We start from the raw sequence: 19772 nt of genomic DNA on the forward strand, positions 1-19772 counted from the left end.
CACATCAACAATGTACCTCGCCCAGCGGCTCGACTCCCGATCTCCCCCCCATCTGTGATGGCACGGCGCTGCTGCTGTAACCACCCCGGAATCTCACCACCCGCTCGCTGCCGGCGAACAGAGTGGAACAAACGCGGACGTCCAGAATCAATAAACAAACCTCCTCATTCTAGACCCACGACATCGAATCTTCTCGCGTCGGACATCCCTCCTCGAAGACACTGGAACGGCAACAACCACCAAGGGCATCGGAGCATCAACAGGCCGATGCGCGCTTCTCATTCGTGCGTGGACATCTGAAAGACAGGCCAGGGTGCGGCTGTGGCCACCCAACCCCAACTGCGGACCGCGCGGTACAACGACTGAAGTCAACGCTCCTGCGACGAAGGAACAGCGACTCGACACGGACTCTCTCTCTCTGCTGAAGCCCTCTCGCGGCTTGCAAAACCTCGACAGTGGCATTGAGCTCCTGCCCAGACTGCACAAGTCATCGTACGCACGGACGGCATTGCTCAACCACATTACGGTGTCCGGACCGCTGTTTGCACCTCTGTGGGGTCACGGGCGCCTCGCCGGCGGTCGTGGCAATTGGGAGGCGGCTGGAAGTAGAGAGAGGTGGGGAGGGAGGTGGGGAGGGAGGGAGGGCTGGGCTCTGTGGGGGGAGAGAGGTGGGGAGGAAGGGAGGGCTGGCCTCTGTGGGGGGAGAGAGGTGGGGAGGGAGGGCTGGGGTCTGTGGGGGGGGGGAGAGAGGGAGGGAGGGTTGGGCTCTGTGCGAGGAGGGAGATGGGGGAGGCAGGGAGGCTGGGTTCTGTGGAAAGAGCGAGGTGGGGAGGGAGGCAGGGCTGGGCTCTGTGGGGGGAGAGAGGTGGGGAGCGAGATTGGGCTCTGTGGGAGGGTGGGAGGGAGAGGTGGGAGCGGGAGCCCCATGTGCGCGGGCGAGCGGGCGGGGGGAACTCCCCAGGCGGTGCCACTCACGGCTTCGCTCTAAAGCCGCGTGCGGCGGCGGTGCGGCACCACTCCGTGCACACGCGGGCGGACAGAGAGCTCAGCCGCTTTCTCTCTCTCCCCCTCCCTCTCTCGGACTTTCTCTCCACAACGCCAGTTGCCTTGCGTGTACACCGCTGAGTGACTTTGCACGAGACTCGCTCTCCTGTGGTCAAGGCTCCAACCTCGCCACCGTCACGCACGTGGAGACAGCAATGTAGAAGTGGCTGGGTGAGTGTGCGCGCTGCTGATGCCGCTGCTGCTGCTGTGGTCGTTGTGTTTTGCCGGGTCGTTGGGAACACGGAGGGTGATGACGATGAGAATGTTCGCTGTGGTCCATGGTCATCACCTCCAGCCCCGTACACGGCCGGCAGAGAAGGGAGATCCAGTCGAGACGAGTCGTGGTTTCTTGAAGGGAGACAGACGGTGGCTGCGCCGTTGCTCTGTACTCGGTGATAACGCGGCGACGCTAAGAAGTTTCTCATAAAAAGTTTCGTGGTCGTCGCACGGGAAATGTGTATTGCCATGACGCGGTTCATAAAACGGTGGCTTACAAGCAAAGCGCTAGTTCACGACTGGAGTTTAATCGTAACGGAATATTAAAATACGAATATGAACCTAGAGAGGCGGGGTGATGATAGTTGGTGATTCGTGCACATTACTGTGGTTGTGATGTGAGGTCTGACGGCATTCTCGTTACACGGACACAATTGCGTTGCGGTCCGCGCTGCCCATTCGCGACGCGAGTTGGAGGGAGGTGAATGGGCAGGAGGTGTTTTGACTGCGAAGTTTGGAATATCATTAACATATTACAGCGTGTTCGCTCAATATCGAGTGTGGGTGACATACCGTCGTCATTGCACTGTAGATACGACAATGTGTGCAGTTACAACGGCACACAGCCGGAGATAACGGACTCGGCACGCCGTGTCGGTCATGGGGATTGTTCGACCATACTTCACCACGCTGGTCAGTGCGGATTGGTAACTGATGGGTGAGTGGGGTTGGACCCCGGTCCGGGTTTAGACGCCACTCGCCACTGATCCCGCTGCGCTAACTCCTGCGCCACCCATCAACTTGACACCCCTCCGTTAGTCACCAGTAGGAGATGTCAAATCCCGGGTCTCGCGACGACGCTGCGATGAGAGCGACTCGGACCCGCGGGACTGAAGACGGCAAAGACGAGACCCACGAGGCTATGCGTGGGGTCAACGGGGTCATGGGCAGCCTCGCGTCGCTCCACTGCTGGATGAGATGCAGAGGGTGAAATCCTCGCCATGCGTCCACGGTGCCTCGATGGGATTCTGTATCGCCCCCTGGCGCAAGAAACGTGGCAGGATCCTCGTGGGAAAAATAATAATAATCATGAGACTCAGGGTAAAAGCAAGTGTCATTATATTCATTTAAAATAATTTAAAATCTGCATCTAATAATTATTAACTGCACCAGGAGCACACTGCACAGTGGGTTTGTAGATACTGTGTGTCGAATCTGGAGCGAATTTAAATGGTGAGTTCGGCACGCGCTTGCTTCACAACGACCACATCACCTGGCATGCGTTGGTCTCGTCAGATCTCGTAATCTGAGCAGCTGTGCGCCTGGATACGGCTGGGATTGGTTGACCAGTACGTGAGCTTGCCACAGAGATCGCAAGCTTACGGTGTGGGTAGTGGAGCGACATCTATTGTTGTATAGTACGTCTCTGCTCCCCTCCTCCATCCGTCCACACTGACCTGGCCAGCGTGGTGAAGTATGGTCAAATAAAGCCTGCGACTGGCAAGGCTTGTGGGGAGGCCTTCATCCAGCGGTGGACTGACATCCGTTTCCCAGTGTCGACTCAGCCTCAAATTTCTACCTGGGTGCAAGCTTATAAACATCGTTACTGGAGAGACAAAGGCGGCCGGGCGTGATGGTAGCCACCGACCCCCTTGTGCGCCGTGCCGGCGTCCATAGGTGCTCGCTGACAACACTTGCCCCAGCAGTCTGCTGAGGCTGTACGGGGGATCTCTGTCTTTGCTTCCCAGTGCACGGATGCCATCTCGTTTTGAATTCCCTCTACGTCGCCCAGAGTCTGCGGGCACGGGGGAGGCTCCGAGGCGTCCGCTTGTGACACGGGGCTGCCGACTCCGCGCGAGCCACATGGGGACGGACTCTCACTCGCACTACTTCTCGCAGTTCCGTTGCGGGTGGTTTAGAGATTTGCGGATTTGTTGCCAGTGGCAGAGAGTTGTTAATTCGGTCACGGGGTCTTTAACGTCCACTTAGCGACTGATTGTGCGTTGTTAAGTCCCTGCGGGGATGATGGGTTTGCCGACGGGAGTAAGGTTTGACCGGTAAAACGGATCAATTTATAGCCGACTGTGTTTACTCTCCACCGGCTTTAGAATTACACGTCACGCAGGCGAATTACTCGGTGCACTGCTGACGAGGAGCGCATGTTATTTAAAAAAAGTTTAGCACGAGACGTGAATTCAAATTCCGGCCCGTACAATGTGTTGAGGTTAACATTCAGACATGTGCTTTTATGATGGTTCCTAATCCTAGCTTACAGACGCGCATCGCGAGCATCTTGCTCGGGTGCTCGTTATGCACATCTACACGCGGGGTCCAAATCATCACGAAACTTGCACCAAATTTCAGCTTTCTTGCGAATGCAGACCCTCAAAGACAAAGATCCCCCGTATAACCTTAACAGACTGTTGGGGCAAGTGTTGTCAGCGAGCACCTACGAAGGCCGGGGGTGGGTGGCCAGCACCACGCCCGGCCGCCTTTGTCTCCCTAGTGGCGATATTTACACACCGCACCAGGTACTCATTTGAGGTTGCATTCACCTTGGGGAGGCTCAGATAATCGTCACTGGTGTTGGCCGCGAGCGGGAATGGAACTCGGCTCCGTAGCGACCGTGTGTTGGATGGCAGACACATCGAGTGAAACCCGGCACTAAAGTTACATAAAAATAGCCAAGGGCTGAATAGTTGTGAACATCTTCACAATTACACTTTTTTGGCCAGAAAGGTGCGGTCGGAAAGATAAATATATATTGACAAACGTTCCATATTTTCGATTTGAGAAGAACCAGTTTGACTTGCTGGCTGCTTTATGCGATTACGGAAACACAAGTCCGAACAACCCCCGAGTCGCATTGCCCACGAGCCACGGCCGTGGGTCTCACGGCAGGACACACGCAGCACAAAGCACTCCGTGTCTCAGCATCAGATAGGAACTCCCGCACCGGCTGCGCTGTGAGACGGAATACACAAACCACGCAAACCACACACGGGCTGCCCTGAGACAGATTCACATCTTTCACGATGCATGCGGCCAACACTTGACTGTGCCTCATTGTTGAACACATGCACAGAGGCACGTATTCTCAACAACAACAAGACTGAGAACATGAACATTGACAAACAATTGGAACAAGCCTGTGATGTTCATTGCTGATAGTTTTATGAAGACTGTCCTGGGCTACTTCTATTTATTTATTTATACCCGAGTCTCCAGATTATGAGATGCTCCGCAGTACCGATGAGCACGGTTGGCTACGTACGGTGCGAAAGAAGTTTAACAAACCATCATGTTGAACATACGTCCAAGACACACATCTGAGACTTGCGCCTGGTGTTTGCCAATAGAAGTCGACACCGCTGGCCACAATACAAAGATCGCAGCGCGCTAGCCGCTACACGACCGCTCCCCACTCTTGACACGCTCAAGACAAAGATCCCCCGTATAGCCTTAACAGACTGTTGAGGCAAGTGCTGTTAGCGAGCAGCTATGAAGGCCGGCACGGCACACGAAGGGGTGGGTGGCCAGCACCACGCCCGACCGCCTTTGTCTCCCCAGTGCCGATGTTTTTACACACCGCACCAGGTACTCATTTGAGGCTGAGTTGACCTAGGGGAGGCCCAGAACCCGTTCAGATAATCGCCACCGGTGTTGGCCGTGAGCGTGAATCGAACTCGGGTCGCCAGGTTCGTAACGCAGCGTAGCGCTAACCACTACACCACCGCTCCCCCACTCTTTGTCACGCTCGCACACGCGCGCCCACACTGTAAGATTCGTGCAGTTGTGAAACGTAAATGTGGAAGTCCCGTCCGTTGTGGAACCCATCAGTTGTGGAACCCATCCGCCCTTGCTGCTGCATCAGCAGCTCGTGCCCACTCTGGGTCGCCGTCTGCGGAGGCGTTGCAATGTGAAGCGTGGTGAAGGTGCCGGTGGGTGTGCACTGTGTTCATGTGAAGGCTGCTGGTGGGTGTTCACTGTGTTCACGTGAAGGTTCCGGTGCGTGCTCTGCTGCCACTGGATTGCAACCTCAACTCTTTTGCCTTAAAATATCGCGAGGAAGTGTGCGTTTTTTAATCTGCGGAATTAGTGGCCATCGACACAGGATCCTCTGTTGCGAAACCGTGCTCATCGGTGCCGAGGTGTGCTGCTGGCCACGACGAGGAGATGGCTTCAGCAGAGAGAGAGAGAGAAATGTGAGACTGTTCGTGTCGTTGTGCCGTTTCCTCCTCTTCCTCCGTTGCCCACAATCCCAAGCCGCTGGGACTCGTGCATACGGCAGCTTGTGGATGCAGCAGACGGCAATGAAATGTAACGCTGTGTGAAGTCACGCAGAGTCTCTCTCTCTCTCTGCGTAGCTTGACTGTCGAGGAATCGTTACTTAACCCAACAATGTAGAGCACGCAGAAGTGTCACGCTTACTTTTGTGCGTGCGAGACATACTCTGCATTCGTGAGGTGACACACACACACACGCACCTACACGCACGTGCACGCTTGACGCAGAGCGCCCCTGTTTTAGACATGTGATCGTTTCGATTAATTGCACGTCGTACTGAGCAATGTTATTTCCATGCCCCTCGACAATGCACTGCTGCTCGGTCAAGTTCACCCCACGCCGTGTCAGGCGAGGGGGTTTTTATTGACCATACTTCACCTCGCTGGTCAGTGCGGGTCGGTGAAAATGGGAAATGACCTTGACCTGTCCTGGCTGTGGCTAGGAATCGAACTCGTATCTCTGCGGCTTCAGAGAGCTGGAGAGCGGTGTGCTAACCACTTTGTCACCGCTCCCCTCGCTATGTACGTGCCAGTATCAGCACGTACCACAGTACTGCGTGGTGTACATGGCATGTGCATGCAAATTACTCGATTGAGTCTTTTTTAAATCCTTTATATTAAGTTCACTTGCTTGCTTGCTTACGACCGTGCAAATCTTTCGGTCGTTTTTTAACCCACTTCCCGTGATCCAATCGAGCTGACATTTTCCACACAGACTCGTTGTGCGAGACAATTAATGTTCGTGAAAATTTTTTCCCAAAAATTTACACTGTTTAGGGAAAACAAATTAAATATTTAATTACCAATTGCTTAATACTGGCAGACAATCATCTGACCCATAGGTGGCAGCCATCTCAAGCCAGAGGACGAGAGGACTCTCGCCGCCACGCATATAAAGGATTTATAGTGAACAACTTTGTTTTTATGGGTTAATTTTTTCCCCTGAGAAGTTCACGCGGGTGGAACATTGTGTTGCATTATTTGTATCGACGGGAACGAAAATCTTTTCACGACACCATTTTACCGCATAAATGTTCAATACGTTTACGTTTAAACGTTTAATATCTGTCAATAGACAGCACCATCCACGTGTGTGCAATGTATAGGGGAGGTTAGCGAGTTGGGTGCAGTGCAGCGTTTTAGGGATCGAGTGCAGGGCGGAGCGCTTAGCTCCAGTCTGGGGTGGGGGGGGGGGCATCTCGCAGCCCTCGCAGTCCCGAGGTGCTGGAGTTCAAATCCCCGGGGCGACTCCGCTGCCTCCCCAGCGGGGACTCGTAGCCTGAGCTCCAACTGGCGACTCATCCTCGGCCACGCAGAGCGGAGCCCAAGGGGCGCGCACCTCGCGCGGGATGTGAGGTGGTCACATTATCGCGCCCTCGGCCAGGAGAGGCGAGTTCGACGACGGGGGGACACGTGTCAATCCACTGCTGGATGAGAGCCGGCCCAGGACACACCTCGCTACGCGAGTCGGCGTGTGTGGGTAAAGAGTCACTGGGCGAAGATGCAGTTTGCTGCACTTCCCTTTGCTGGTCACCACGTGGGCCCCCCTCCCACCGCCCGCATGACCGAGGGCCCCCCACGCAGTATCCAGGCTCGGAGTGCCCTGCGCAGATTTCGAGCTCCGTGAGAAGATGGGCACACTCCGGGCGATCCGGGGACACCGTGTGCGCTTCTCTCTCGGCTATTCGGTCTCAGGAGTTCCGTCCCGAATGTCCACTGCGCCCTCGGCGGAACATTCCGCGTTTAATGGGCTCCGATAAATTACACAGATGCAGCCTCGGCTACGAGAACCCAACCCGATCCTTCACGCGGTGCCCCAGCCACAGCCGAAAAAGGCTGTGTTTGTTTAATCTGTGCAAGCATTTCATCGTGGCATCTTAAAGCCCCACAGCACGAATGTTTACGTGTGTTTAGAGGACTCGTTAACTTGATTATCATACCGAGTTTCAAACTAAATCCCGCTGAAGCTTCTGGGTTGATGAAAAATTACCCTTCCCAAATTGCGGTAATGCGATACCATAGTACGTGGCCGTGCGTTGTTAATTCACATCACTTTGTCAATCCCCTGTTGGACGAAGGCTTCCTTCCCCATGCCAAGTGGCTTCTTTAACCATACTTCACCATACTGGTCAGTGCAGGTTTGGCGAGAGTGGAGAGGGTGCCATTGGGCAAGTCCCAGTACTGGTTCAGGTATCTCTCTCGCCACTGATGTTAGCCGTGGCCGCGAATTGGACTCACTGCACCACCACCTCCATTCATATTATTTGTAGACAGTAGATATCAGCACTCCCAGGTCTAGGTTGCGATCCTTTGGTGATCGGGCTTTTGTTCGCTTGGCACCACAAGCTACGGAACGCCTCGCCACTTGAAATCAGTGGGTAGATATATTGAAGTCTGCTTTGAAACCCCATCTCTGTAAAGTGGCATTCCCTCCTTAGTTTGCTCGGTTGTCCCGGGGTTCTGTTTCTGTTTCCTGTTTTTGATGTACTGCGCATTGGGATCCGAGGATGTAATGGGCATCGTACATTTTAATTATTCTTTTATACAGTCCAAAGTCAAAGTGTCTCCATGCAAATGAAAGTAATGGATAGTGCTCATCTCTATTAGTGGCACCGAGTCATTGATGGACATTCCACATTTCTATGGCAGGGGAGCAATTTATCCATCGCAGAGCTGAGCTCACACCAATGTATTCTTCGTGTAAGGCTGCTTCGACGGAGGGGAAAGCCAGAACCGGCGACTGGTGTTAGCCATGCCTGGGGATTGAACCGAGGTGGCCGGCTTCAGCGCAATACAACAGTGCCTGGGGGAAGGAACTGGGCAGGTGTTGGGGGTGGGGGAGATTCTGGAAAGAGCGCGGAGAGGATTTTGAATCCAAGTTGCCGATGCAGCAGCAGCAGCGGCAGCGACTTGGTGCTCGCGGTCTCGCGGCGCCCTCTGCTGGTCACTCGGCATATTAATGGTGTGCGCGCCACTTGCTCTGTTCAGGTCCTCGTGTTTTTGTTTGGTTTAAGATAGCGGAGAGTAACCCACAGTAGTTTAACCGGCCAATTGATTCAATTGCGAATGGGGGTGGGGGGGAACAGGCGAAATTATATTTATGTCAAAGGAACAAAATTCTAAATCGTCCCAAGATGATAGTTTAACAAACAAAAAACAACTGTCACAAGTCTGGCACGAAATCGGTTTATTTTGTTTCATTTTACAAAAGCTGGCGGCCAGCAGTTTCATATTCCGTAATGAAGTTGTAGCCAATGTAAATACAAGCCTTTACATTTTAGCTGACATTCATTATTCCACAAAAATTGGCAGGTTGACTGAATTTCATTGTTGTTTTTATTGTATTACGCTGCATCGTAAAATGTTTTATTGCAGCTTTCATCCATGATTTGCGATACCTCACCGGAGACAGACTTGCATTAGGTGGATTCGAGTTTGTCTCTTAACGGATCTCGAATGACACAGATTGACTGCTCGCCTGCGCACTGTCGTTTCCGTATCACTCTTCTATCGCTGCTGCTACAGCTACCGTGGTTACCGTTCCCCTGGACTTGACTCCTTGATTCCTCCACCCGAGTTGAGGACTCGGGGCCCTACCAGACACTCACTCACTGTGTCGTCTCATCCACCCACCCACTCACTCATTCACTCACTTATCCACCCATCTACGCACCCACCAACCCACTCACCCAGCAAGCCACCCGCTCACTCCTCCACTCACCCACACTTACCCACTCACTCACCCACTCACTCATTCACTCACTCATCCACCCATCTACCCACCCACCCACTCACCCACCCACCCACTCACCCAGCAAGCCACCCGCTCACTCCCCCACTCACCCACACTTACCCACTCACTCACCCACTCACTCATTCACGCACTCACTCATTCATGCACTCACCCACTCCCCCATTCACCCTCCCACTCAACAACCCATTCACCCACACACCCACCCACCCACCCACTCACCCACACATTCATGCACTCACCCACTCACTCACCCACCCACTCACCCACCCAATCACCACATTGCGGGTCACAACTCTGATCTTTCTGCAACTTCCCACACACCGCTTCACTTTTGAACTCCTTCCCTGCCGTTTTTTTTTCTCAATTTCTTATAACCCTGCTCAATTCAAGATCGCGTCAACTTATTGATTATATCGACTCTCGTGCTGTTTGTTGCTGGCTGTCTGGCAGGTTGGGTATTTGGGGCCTGTTGTGTGACGATGAAGCCGAGGGAAGCCTGTTGTTTAAAAGCGCCCGGCAGTAAAGTCCCGACAGGAAACAGTGAGTCAATAACACAACTTCTGCAGATGGTTAATGCATACTTTTCAAATTACTGCGGATTGTAAGTTTCAGAAAAATGCACGCGCAGGAAACGAATTCCATAGTTGGGACGTGTGAGGGTAAGAGGAATCGACGTGCCGAGCAATGCCACGTGCAGCCAGAGTCACGCACTGCGGGGAACGACAATAGAACATGACGCGTGTGAATGTACAACAATGTGATCCATTTGTATGTTGAACTTCTTTCAGCCGTGCTCAAATGTATCCAGGAAAGCCTCGCCGAGTCCCAAAGCCAGTTTCCAGGATGCTTCTGCATCGCGGTATTCGTCCAGTTCTCTTTGACGAACGCGTGGCACGTGGAAGCCCCGGGAGCCGGAGTAGCCCCACGCGTAGGAGGGGATAACCTCTCAAAAGTCTGCACAGACAGGTAAAACAAATAAACCGCACTGCGATCTCCTGGCTAACGCGTAGCCCATTGGGTTTGGGAGTTGCACACACCTGTGTGGTCCACCAACCCTTTCCTCCAAAGAATCAAGGTGAGCGCCACAGGGCTCGGTGAAACGAGCCCAGGCTGCCCACGCTGCCCACGTGTCTTAGATTGAGGGGCGATGCTCTGTGTGACTTACGAGGCAGCACGAGGGGGTAGAGACTCCACCGTCCACTGATGACGGTGCAGGGTTATTAGGGGAGGTAGTCGGAATTCGGTGCAGCACGGTGTGGGTAGAGGCGAAAGGACCCGCAAACGGCGCACCCCACGCGGCCAGCGATTGTTTACGACGGCGTTTGTTTGGATGCACTTTCTTTGCCGCACACGCCACGTGAAAGGGCGCGCGATTGTTATTTCTGGTCTAGTGGACACCGTGCGGGTTCTCACCACGTGTGTCATATTAAACGAGATGTCTTATTAATTATCGTCTGTGCACCAGCTTGAATTATGGCTTGATAAACAGCGCGCGCACGCACACACACACACGAGTGGATCGGGCAAACAAGTCCATAAATAATTGTATATGCATTTCGAAGACGTGAAACATCTGGCGCGGGGTAAACACGCAAATGGCACGCTACGTTCACCCAGCCCGCAGGCGCGGTGCGTCTGCAGCGCTCCGGCCGCTCATTCATCGCTGAAGAGGACCGCGTCCTCACCTGCGCAGGTGATGCCCTGCGGGACGAGGGCATCGCCCGTGCAGGTTGCCGTGATATACGACCTGGGAGAATCACGAGAGGTGGGACGTGGTGCTCCAAACCCTGCCGTGTGGCTCTGCTGCCAGCACGGGGTTTCATGATTGGCGAACGTTTTTCATGTGAGATTAAAGAAAAGAAAAGAAAAACAACTTAAACAACACTATTTTCAATTTATATAAGGGTTAACAACTTAGGAAAAACTGCCACTTTTTTCAAATTTTCTTGCTGTGGATTTCACACTTGATGATGATTGCTTGTGTTGCAGTCGAAACGTCGTGAGAAATTGTATTGCTTTATATTTGTATTATTTTATTATTTCCCTTCTACGTGACTTTCCCGAAAGAACCAAGAATATGGTTAACAACTTGTTTTCCAAACGAAATATCACATTAAGAAACAGACTATTGAAAAACAATATTGAACGATCATTAAAATGGTATGCTTCATTACGTACAAAGGCTTGATGGAAAATAATAACTCACAGCCCTTTGTCAATCCACTGCTGGACGAAGGCTTCCCCCCACACCACGCCGGTCATGGGGAATGTTTTGCCAAAACTTCACCCACAATGGGCAGCGAGTTGGTGATGGTACGGGGCCAAGGGACCGGTTGAGATATCATTCTCCACTCGTTCCATCCCAGGCATCAGGATTCGGGCTCAGACATCGGGGTTCATAGCACGGCGAGCTAACCGCTTCGCCATCGCTCCGAGAGAAATGAAATTCTCGCCGGGGCGGAATTGCCACCGAGCACGGGAGGCGGGCGCCGGCGCTCAAAATAAACCCAGCGCTAGAAGCTCCGAGCGAGGGGGAGCCGTGAAGAGTGGGGAGCGGGCGAGCGCCGTGGGCACGTCCTGTCCGCGATTGCGCTTGGCCGTGGCAGTGCCGCTGCTTTATTTTGGTCGCGAGGATAAATGTCCGTGGGCCTTTTGATGTTTGGGGCAGCGCAGGTGCTCCCAGATCGGTTTACGCACGCGGGCTTCGATGAAAAGGAATACGAGGCAGATTGTTTGTTTCACTTCGGGAGGAACATTCCTTTCATTTCATAGCCACCGGTTTTAAAATAAAGAAATAAAAACCCTTCAAAAGTTACAATAAATAGCAATGCGCGTATGAGCGCAGCGTGTCCAGACAGCATGTGAACACTAATAGGAGCCCCCTTCCACATTCCTCCGCAATGTGTTGGCCGCGCGTGGTGTGAGATTTACACCACGCGCAGGCCGTGGGCCACGTGAATGGCCATTTTTGGCAGCAATAAAGTGGGCAACAATCGTCGTGTCGGAATCACCACTCGAAAAGGCCTTTGCATTTATAGCCCATGGCTCACAAAGCTTAGACGGCACAACAGAAGCGGGAGCCTGCCAGCCTCAGATCCTCCTTCGCGACAGCCCCAACATGTGTACCGCTGTGGCGAGAGGAGCGATGCAGTTCCACCCAAGCTCGTGCCCTTGCATACAAACTATTCACCCGCCGGTACATTCCGCGGTGGATCCCAAAGGGTGAGGTGATGGGGGGGATGATCACATTCTTCTTGAGACCCCAAATATTCATATTTTATTGAGATCTAGCAGAGAATATGAATTAAATGCTTCTTCTTCTTATTATTATTAATAATGTAGGGTCCTATTTAAGTCTTGAAACTTTGGGACCACCTGCTAGGGTAGTATTTTAGATCCACCTCTGGTTAAATCCCACCGGCACGTTTTGTTTTGGTGAACTTAACAAAACTGTTGGCAAAGAACGGTGAGCGTGGTAAGGCGAGTGGACGAGACGTCTTGCTTGGGACGTGAGACTTGTCCCTGCATTGGTCATGTCCCTCTGCCGTTGACCGTTTGTGTTTCTCTTCCCCACTGTCCCTTCCGTCACTTTTACCCCAGTGCATTTTGTATTTTCCTTACGTACGTTGTAGGTCGCGGTGAGATGCCGCTGCGTTCAAGCGACGAACGAACGCAAATGCTCGTCCATGCACTCAACATGTTTCTTCTTACCCCACTTGTTTGTCCAGACGCTGGTGACCGGACGCCGCTCGTGCCCTCCTTCGCTATGGAGCACCCAGCCCTGCTGGGAACAGCTCCAGCCGTGACCATGGAGGCCTCGCCATCCCCCTCCGCGGAAGACTACGCCTACTACAAAATAACCAACACGATGTACCTGTACTCCAACCCGCTGGTGATCCTGGCTCACTACAACTACACGGGCAAGCTGAACAACCGCGACAAGCGCGACCGTGCCGTGACCACCACCGGCATCGTCGCCATCGTCGTGTGCTGCGTCATCATCGTCGAGAACCTCGTGGTCCTGCTCACCTTCTGGCGGAACCGCAAGTTCCACACGCCCACCTACTACTTCCTCGCCAACCTGGCCTGCTCCGACTTGCTGGCGGCCGCCGCCTACGTGGCCAACATTTCGCTCTCGGGCCCCAACACTTTCACGATGACGCCGACGGCGTGGTTCGCGCGCGAGGGCGTCATCTTCGTGGCGCTCGCCGCCTCCGTGTTCAGCTTCCTGGCCATCGCCGTGGAGCGCCACCTCATCATGGCGCGACGGCGCCTGGCCCCGGCCATCCCGGGCCGACGCCGCGTGCGCGCCTGCCTGCTCATCGCGTTGTGCTGGGCGCTGGCCCTGCTGCTCGGCTCGCTACCCAGCCTCGGCTGGAACTGCCTGCGCGCGCTGCAGCAGTGCTCCGTGGTGCTGCCGCTCTACTCGCGGCGCTTCCTCGCGTTCTGCGTCACGCTCTACACGCTCGTGCTGGCCGGCATCGTCACGCTGTACGCGCGCGTCTACGCCGCCGTGCGGCGCAGCGGCCGCAGGGTCGGCGGCAACGGCAACGGCGGCGGCGGAGGGACTCGCAAGGCCACCCCGGGCACGTCGCGCCGTTCGGTGCTGCTGCTCAAGACGGTCTTCATCGTGGTGGGCGTCTTCATCGCGTGCTGGACGCCGCTCTTCGGGCTGCTGCTGGCCGACGTCGCGTGCGGCACGTTGCGGCGCGGCCTGAGCTGCAGCGCCGCCGCCACCTCGGCCGCCAACTGGCTCATCCCGCTCGCCGTGCTCAACTCGGGCATGAACCCGCTCATCTACGCCGCGTCCAGCCGCGACATGCGCCGCGCCTTTGCCCGCCTGCTGTGCTGCTGTTGCGCCCGCGGCCGCCTCGGGGCGGGCGAGTCGGCGGCCAACGCCACGCGCTCCCGCTCCAGCGCGTCCTCCGGCGGCAGGCCCACCGCCACGGCCACCAACGAGCGGGACCTGACGAGCCCGGACGGGGGCGGGGGCGGCCACACGCCACCCAACTCCATCAAGGCGCTGCTGCTGTCGCCCGGCCTGGAGCAGCCGCCCATCACCGTCAAGAGCCAGCCGCCCCCGCCGTCCTAACGCGCGCCCGGCTCGCGCGCGCCGGACTCGAGCGCGGCGCTTGGCCTCTGCGGGGACTTGGCTCCGTCCGCAGGCCCAGGAGGGGTATCGGGGGGGAGGTGCCGTCAGTTCCATCCCGAGAGGCGCATTTCGCCAATGTGGTCATGGCGATGTCAGCCGACTCCACGCAGAAATGTGACGTTTGTTGGGCCGAGAAGAGGAAGAAGTCGAAGTTGACCATGCAGTCGCGTTGCTGGGAACTTCCCAGCTCGAGAGAGAGAGAAGTCGTGTTTCGTCTTTGCAACAATTGATCTGCCCCCACAATTGCCCCAATCCACAAAACGCAGTCCTCTGAGATGAACGCGGCGGTTTGAAACAGTATCAACGTGATGACTTTAGTAAATATATTCTGGCATCTTTTTGATTGTCATGCAAGGGCACTTAAACTTAGCACATTTTTTTGAAAATACTCTACTGTACATATTTTTTAAAGCAACTTACTATTAGTTGATGATTGGTACAGACAAATATGTTCTGTATGCTTGGACAACCACTAAGACAGACTGCACAACAAGACTCAAGTTCAGTTGTTCATTATAGTTTACACTAATATTTGTGCTATCGGGAATTGTGAAGTGTTCGTGAGGATGTCCATGGCTGAGAGAACCTGGTCACGTGAGGAGCATTGGAAGAGTCTTTTTTGCAAGATGCGACACCTAAACACATCACAGCTTCAAGAGGACACATCAAATTTGGTCTCTTTCCAGTTACAGCAGCAGAGTTGAGTTGGAAGTAGATAAAAGAGACTTCATTGCATCTTGTAACTGAACGCTACACTTCATTGCAAGCGCTTATGTTTACAGTATTTTTCTTGTAAAGATTAAGACTTTCTTTTTTATAATTGTTGTTTTTCACATGTTGCCCATTTTTACGTTAATGTAACATGAAGAGCATTAAAGGGAACGGTTATGATGACAGCCAGGCCTCGATTGACATCGCCCTGGGCACTAAGCGTCTCCCTGCAGAGCCTGCAGGCCCCTAACGCTGCACTGGCTTCTGGGTAAGAGGGAGCTGATAGACGTCACTCACTCGGTATCGTCTCAGCTGCAGTTGCCACCTGTCCTGCTTTTTTCCCAGGATCGTCCTCTTTTTGTGTATGTACGTTGAATTTCTTTCGCACCGTACATAGCCAACCGTGCTAATCGGAGGTGCGGGGGAAGGACAACAAACTAAACACAAAAAGCAGTTTTAAAGAAATGAGTTTTCAATCTAGATGTAAAAGTGCATAACTCCAGTGGCTTCCTCATTTTTGAAGCAGCTGCCCTGCCAAGTGCATCATACACCACTCAAGACGATGCATTTCCAAGTCATTCTCTCCTCTCCTAGTATTGGAATATTTTTCTGTCCGTATGTCCTGCTTTTTTTTGTAATTCAGAGATGGCAGATCTAGTCTCGGTGCGGTCCTGTTTGGCCCAAACATGGTCAGGAGGAGTGGAGGCTCAAAGCCGCCCTGCTATGGACCCCGAGTATAACCGGGCAGCGAACCACAGTGAGTGTGCGATGTAACAATCACGGCCCGACCTTGTTACAAGTGGACGATTGGACGAGGAGAGGATGACGAGACGCAGAAATTGAACGTAATACCACTTACGATGATGATGGTGGGAATGCACGTACATTTCCAAAAAACAGGCACAATACTTGTTTTAGTTAGGTGGGCGGACACGAGGTGGATCATTTAAATGTTTTTGTCATTAAGTCCAGGTGCTGAGGGATAAATTGAGCTTTCAAGAGATTGGTGCCTCTTTCTGGAAATGCGATGCGAGGAATGGTCAAAACGTATTAAGGACAACACTGCCGACATGCTGGAATCAGAGTCCAGCCAGCCAGCTGAGATAAACCCATGATCTCATCATGTGTAATGAGTCGGTGGCATCTGCCCAGGAACCAAATTACAACACAAAAATAGCCTATCGTATACAATTTGGTTTTGCACTTAATGTGGCGTAACGTGGTTTCCAAGGCTTCGTGTCCACATTCTTCCATGATGGAAAGAAACCTCGTGGCTTTTTCGCACAGTCCAAGAGTAGAGCCTCTTTTGGTTCAGGAAGATGAGACACTTCAAGTAAATCAGGCCAAGGCTTCTTTATTTCGGTCGAGGGTTTTTCCACGAATGGTATTGTGGCTGCACAATCGTAGGAAGTCTTAGGGTGAGAATTTCCATCACTTTGTGTGCCTACGTGCTAATAGTACAATTTTAGGATGTAATTATTGAAAAAAGCAATTTTGGAAACCGAATTTAAACAATGAACCCGCAAATAGTTGTAATGTTATTCTCAAACTCCTGTGGCCATTTCTGAATGGGCATCATATTTCTCGCTTTGTATTTTGAATGCAAGGACAAATGCTATTGAGATGTTACTGTATCATTATTAAGCTAACACAAAACTGCAGACAGAAGGATTTTATATGCTTTAATGTGTTTAGCATGTTTTAATGAGAAACATCTGTTCCGTGGAAAATAAAATAAGAAAAACCGTGCTTTTGTAGAAATGCGTGTATTCAAAACAGACTTCGTGGAAATTAGTTTTTTGACCCGAAACAAAGTTAGGTTGTAATTGTTTTCCCGCATCACAGCATTTAACCAGTAATGCCGAGACATCTTGATTTGAGACCTTATCCGTTTGATGCATAAGGATACATTGTAATCAGTGAATTACTGCCACATGCCAAATTGTGAGGACTTCACTTCAAATCACAGTCACGCCCTGCCTGTCTCATCACGGTCGGCTTGTGAGACATCTCAAGTCGATGTCCTGTGGAGGGCACCTTTCAAGTTCACTACCGCCCAACACCGGCGTAACATCGTGCAACACGCATTAAGTTGACGGTAGTATGGACGTAAATTTTAACGATATTTATTGCTGCATTTATTTAAAATTGTATATTTTTACAAACTTATTGAGTTGAAACCATGTACTATTAAAATAAACAGATTGATTTTGTATTTTATATACAATCCTATTATACACTTTGTTTGGTCAGAATGTTTTGACACCAGATTATTCAAATGATCAATAACTTAATTGAACCTATTCTTATCCTCTATGTGACTGATCACGAGTTACATTATGGACTTCAAAATATCCCCGAGACATTACGTGGGCAAAGCAAGTATTTAGTATCGCATTAAACTTCAGTTTTGACATCTTGGTATCACAGAATATCCCCACAACTATTTGTAAAAGCATTAATGTTGTCGTGTTATTAAGCAAAAATACAGTGTCAATGTTCTTAAAATCTTCTGTCTGCAGTTTTGATCTTATGTTCAGTTTGCACATGACTTGTACGATAGGACCTGCTAAGTTTATGTAAATATTCACACGTGCAAGGTTCACTTAAGACAACAGGAGCACGTATGATATTGAATCGAGGGTAGATTTCGTCGGTGCAGTGTGATCGATCTCCGTCATAATAACCTTTGTGGATTTTTCAATGCGTACAATTACTCTAAATGTTGGATTTGAGCACCAAATCTTTCCCGTTTGTTAAGGGATTCCTACCATCAGCAGAGCCTTGTGTAGAACAGCAGGATAGCCCAGACATGCCACACACAACAACCACCACCACCAAGGGTTTCTTCAAAAGCCTCTCTCGGCATAAGAACCAGAATGCACTGCTCAACTCATCGGAGCGGTTAGTCACGTGCCTCACATTGACTCATATTCCATTTTATTCTTCAGAGATAAATTGCTATAAAGCTGGATTAGGTCAAATGTAAGTGACATGTTTACCTTGGTGACCAAGCTGGGGCCAGAAGCTTAATGGCCTGAGAACCTGGTATAATAGCGGCAACGTGGCAATTTGGTTAAGTTAGAAAAATAATAATTTGGATATAAGCTCTTAGCCCATTTGAGTCATGCGACTAGGTAGACCTTGTGACTTTGAAGTTGTTCTGTCCAGTGTAGAGAGTTGATTTTACACATTTTAATAAGTCGACGGTGTAGGTTTGCGCTCATTGCGGTCGGCAATCACAAAGCCGTACTTTGTCGTCTTTTCTATTCAATGTACATTCAATTAAAAAATGCCTTGGTTTGAACGAACGTGTGTAATAATGATCTGCCGAGCTTGTGTTGTGTACTGCGGTGTGTATTTAACTCGTGGGTCTATAAAGCGCAGTAATTAGTTTCACGATGTGCTCGTCTTCGTCGCTGTAATTGAAAGAACGCCGGGAGAACGGGGCCATCGGTGGCTCGCGGGATTTCAATGCAAGTTGACCTCATTATTGTAACGCTGCAAGTTTGTTTATAATTGCATTCGTCCACCTCCCACGCACTCAAGCCGGGACACATTATACTAATTGCGTTCAGATGAAGAGGACAAAGGGAGTGGTTAGGGAGAGCCCACGCGAGTGTTATCTGGGTTAATCGGAGTCGGGTGTGCGTGTGTGTCGTGGGCAGTCGAGGTGGCATAGCCAAGTGGCCACCACCACCACGACGCTACCAGTGGGGGCACCGTTGGGCCCAAGCCCCCCGTTCTGCCCGTTCCAACGTCCATTCAAAGGTTCTTGCCTTTCTCATTCTCCCCCATGAGCAAGCGCCAGTCAAAAACTATATCATCATCACCATTATCATCACCATCGTCATCATCATCCTATGTTAATACTTAGAAAGTGCGAGTGGGCAGGAGGCGATTAAATGGGCAATGCCTGCAGAGTGGATTCTGTGTATTTGGTGAGGGTGCATGCTCTACATGCCTCACAAAAAAAGCACAAAGGCTGTTGCGGCAAAGTGCTTCAAGCGAGCAACTACTAACTTCGTTTCCCCAGTGTTGATGTTTACACACTGCACCTGCTACTCGTTTAAGGCTAACAGGGACACACACACGCGCGTGTATGCACACAAGTGTCAATCATCACCAAGTGGCGGGTGATGTCACCATGGCACTCGTGTCAGGCTAGGTGCACTTTGAGGCCACGTTAATTGTCGAAGACTCACCGCACAGGCCCAGGTGTTATGGGTTAACTCACTAAAGTTGACTGACAGACGCACCACCTGTGCTCCCCACTCTGCCAACTTGCTGCGTTATAGCCACCCGGCGCTCTGCTCGTTGTTGTGAGCATCGCTCATCCGTTGTTGTTGGAGCGCAGCTGCCTCCACCTGCCCAGCAGCAGCAGCGTCCTTCACGAGTCTCCTCCACAGAGGCCGATCTTGGCACCGCAGCTACCGGTCATCTGCGAGAGCAAGGGAGTAAGATAGAACTCTACTCCACGAAAGGAGATGGAACGTGACAACTCCTCTTACCCGTCATATTATTATCCACAAATCCAATACCACGAGACAAAGACAAAGTCCCCCCGTATAGCCTTAACAGACTGTTGGGGCAAGTGCTGTTAGCGAGT

At 51.9% G+C, this 19772-nt stretch overlaps 1 protein-coding gene across 1 annotated transcript; it reads left to right on the forward strand.

The window, feature by feature from the left end:
• The first annotated feature begins 977 nt into the window (after positions 1-977).
• S1PR1 (sphingosine-1-phosphate receptor 1) lies at positions 978-18470 on the forward strand. Its single transcript, XM_061567391.1, has 2 exons — positions 978-1215; positions 13029-18470. Exon 2 carries the CDS (start codon positions 13067-13069, stop codon positions 14390-14392), a length of 1326 nt encoding a protein of 441 aa, XP_061423375.1. The 5' UTR covers positions 978-1215; positions 13029-13066; the 3' UTR covers positions 14393-18470.
• The last annotated feature ends 1302 nt before the right edge of the window (positions 18471-19772 follow it).

Source organism: Lethenteron reissneri, chromosome 39 (genome assembly GCF_015708825.2).
Source record: "Lethenteron reissneri isolate LAM-NWPU_2019-01 chromosome 39, ASM1570882v1, whole genome shotgun sequence".
NCBI classification, from domain to species: Eukaryota; Metazoa; Chordata; class Hyperoartia; order Petromyzontiformes; family Petromyzontidae; genus Lethenteron; species Lethenteron reissneri.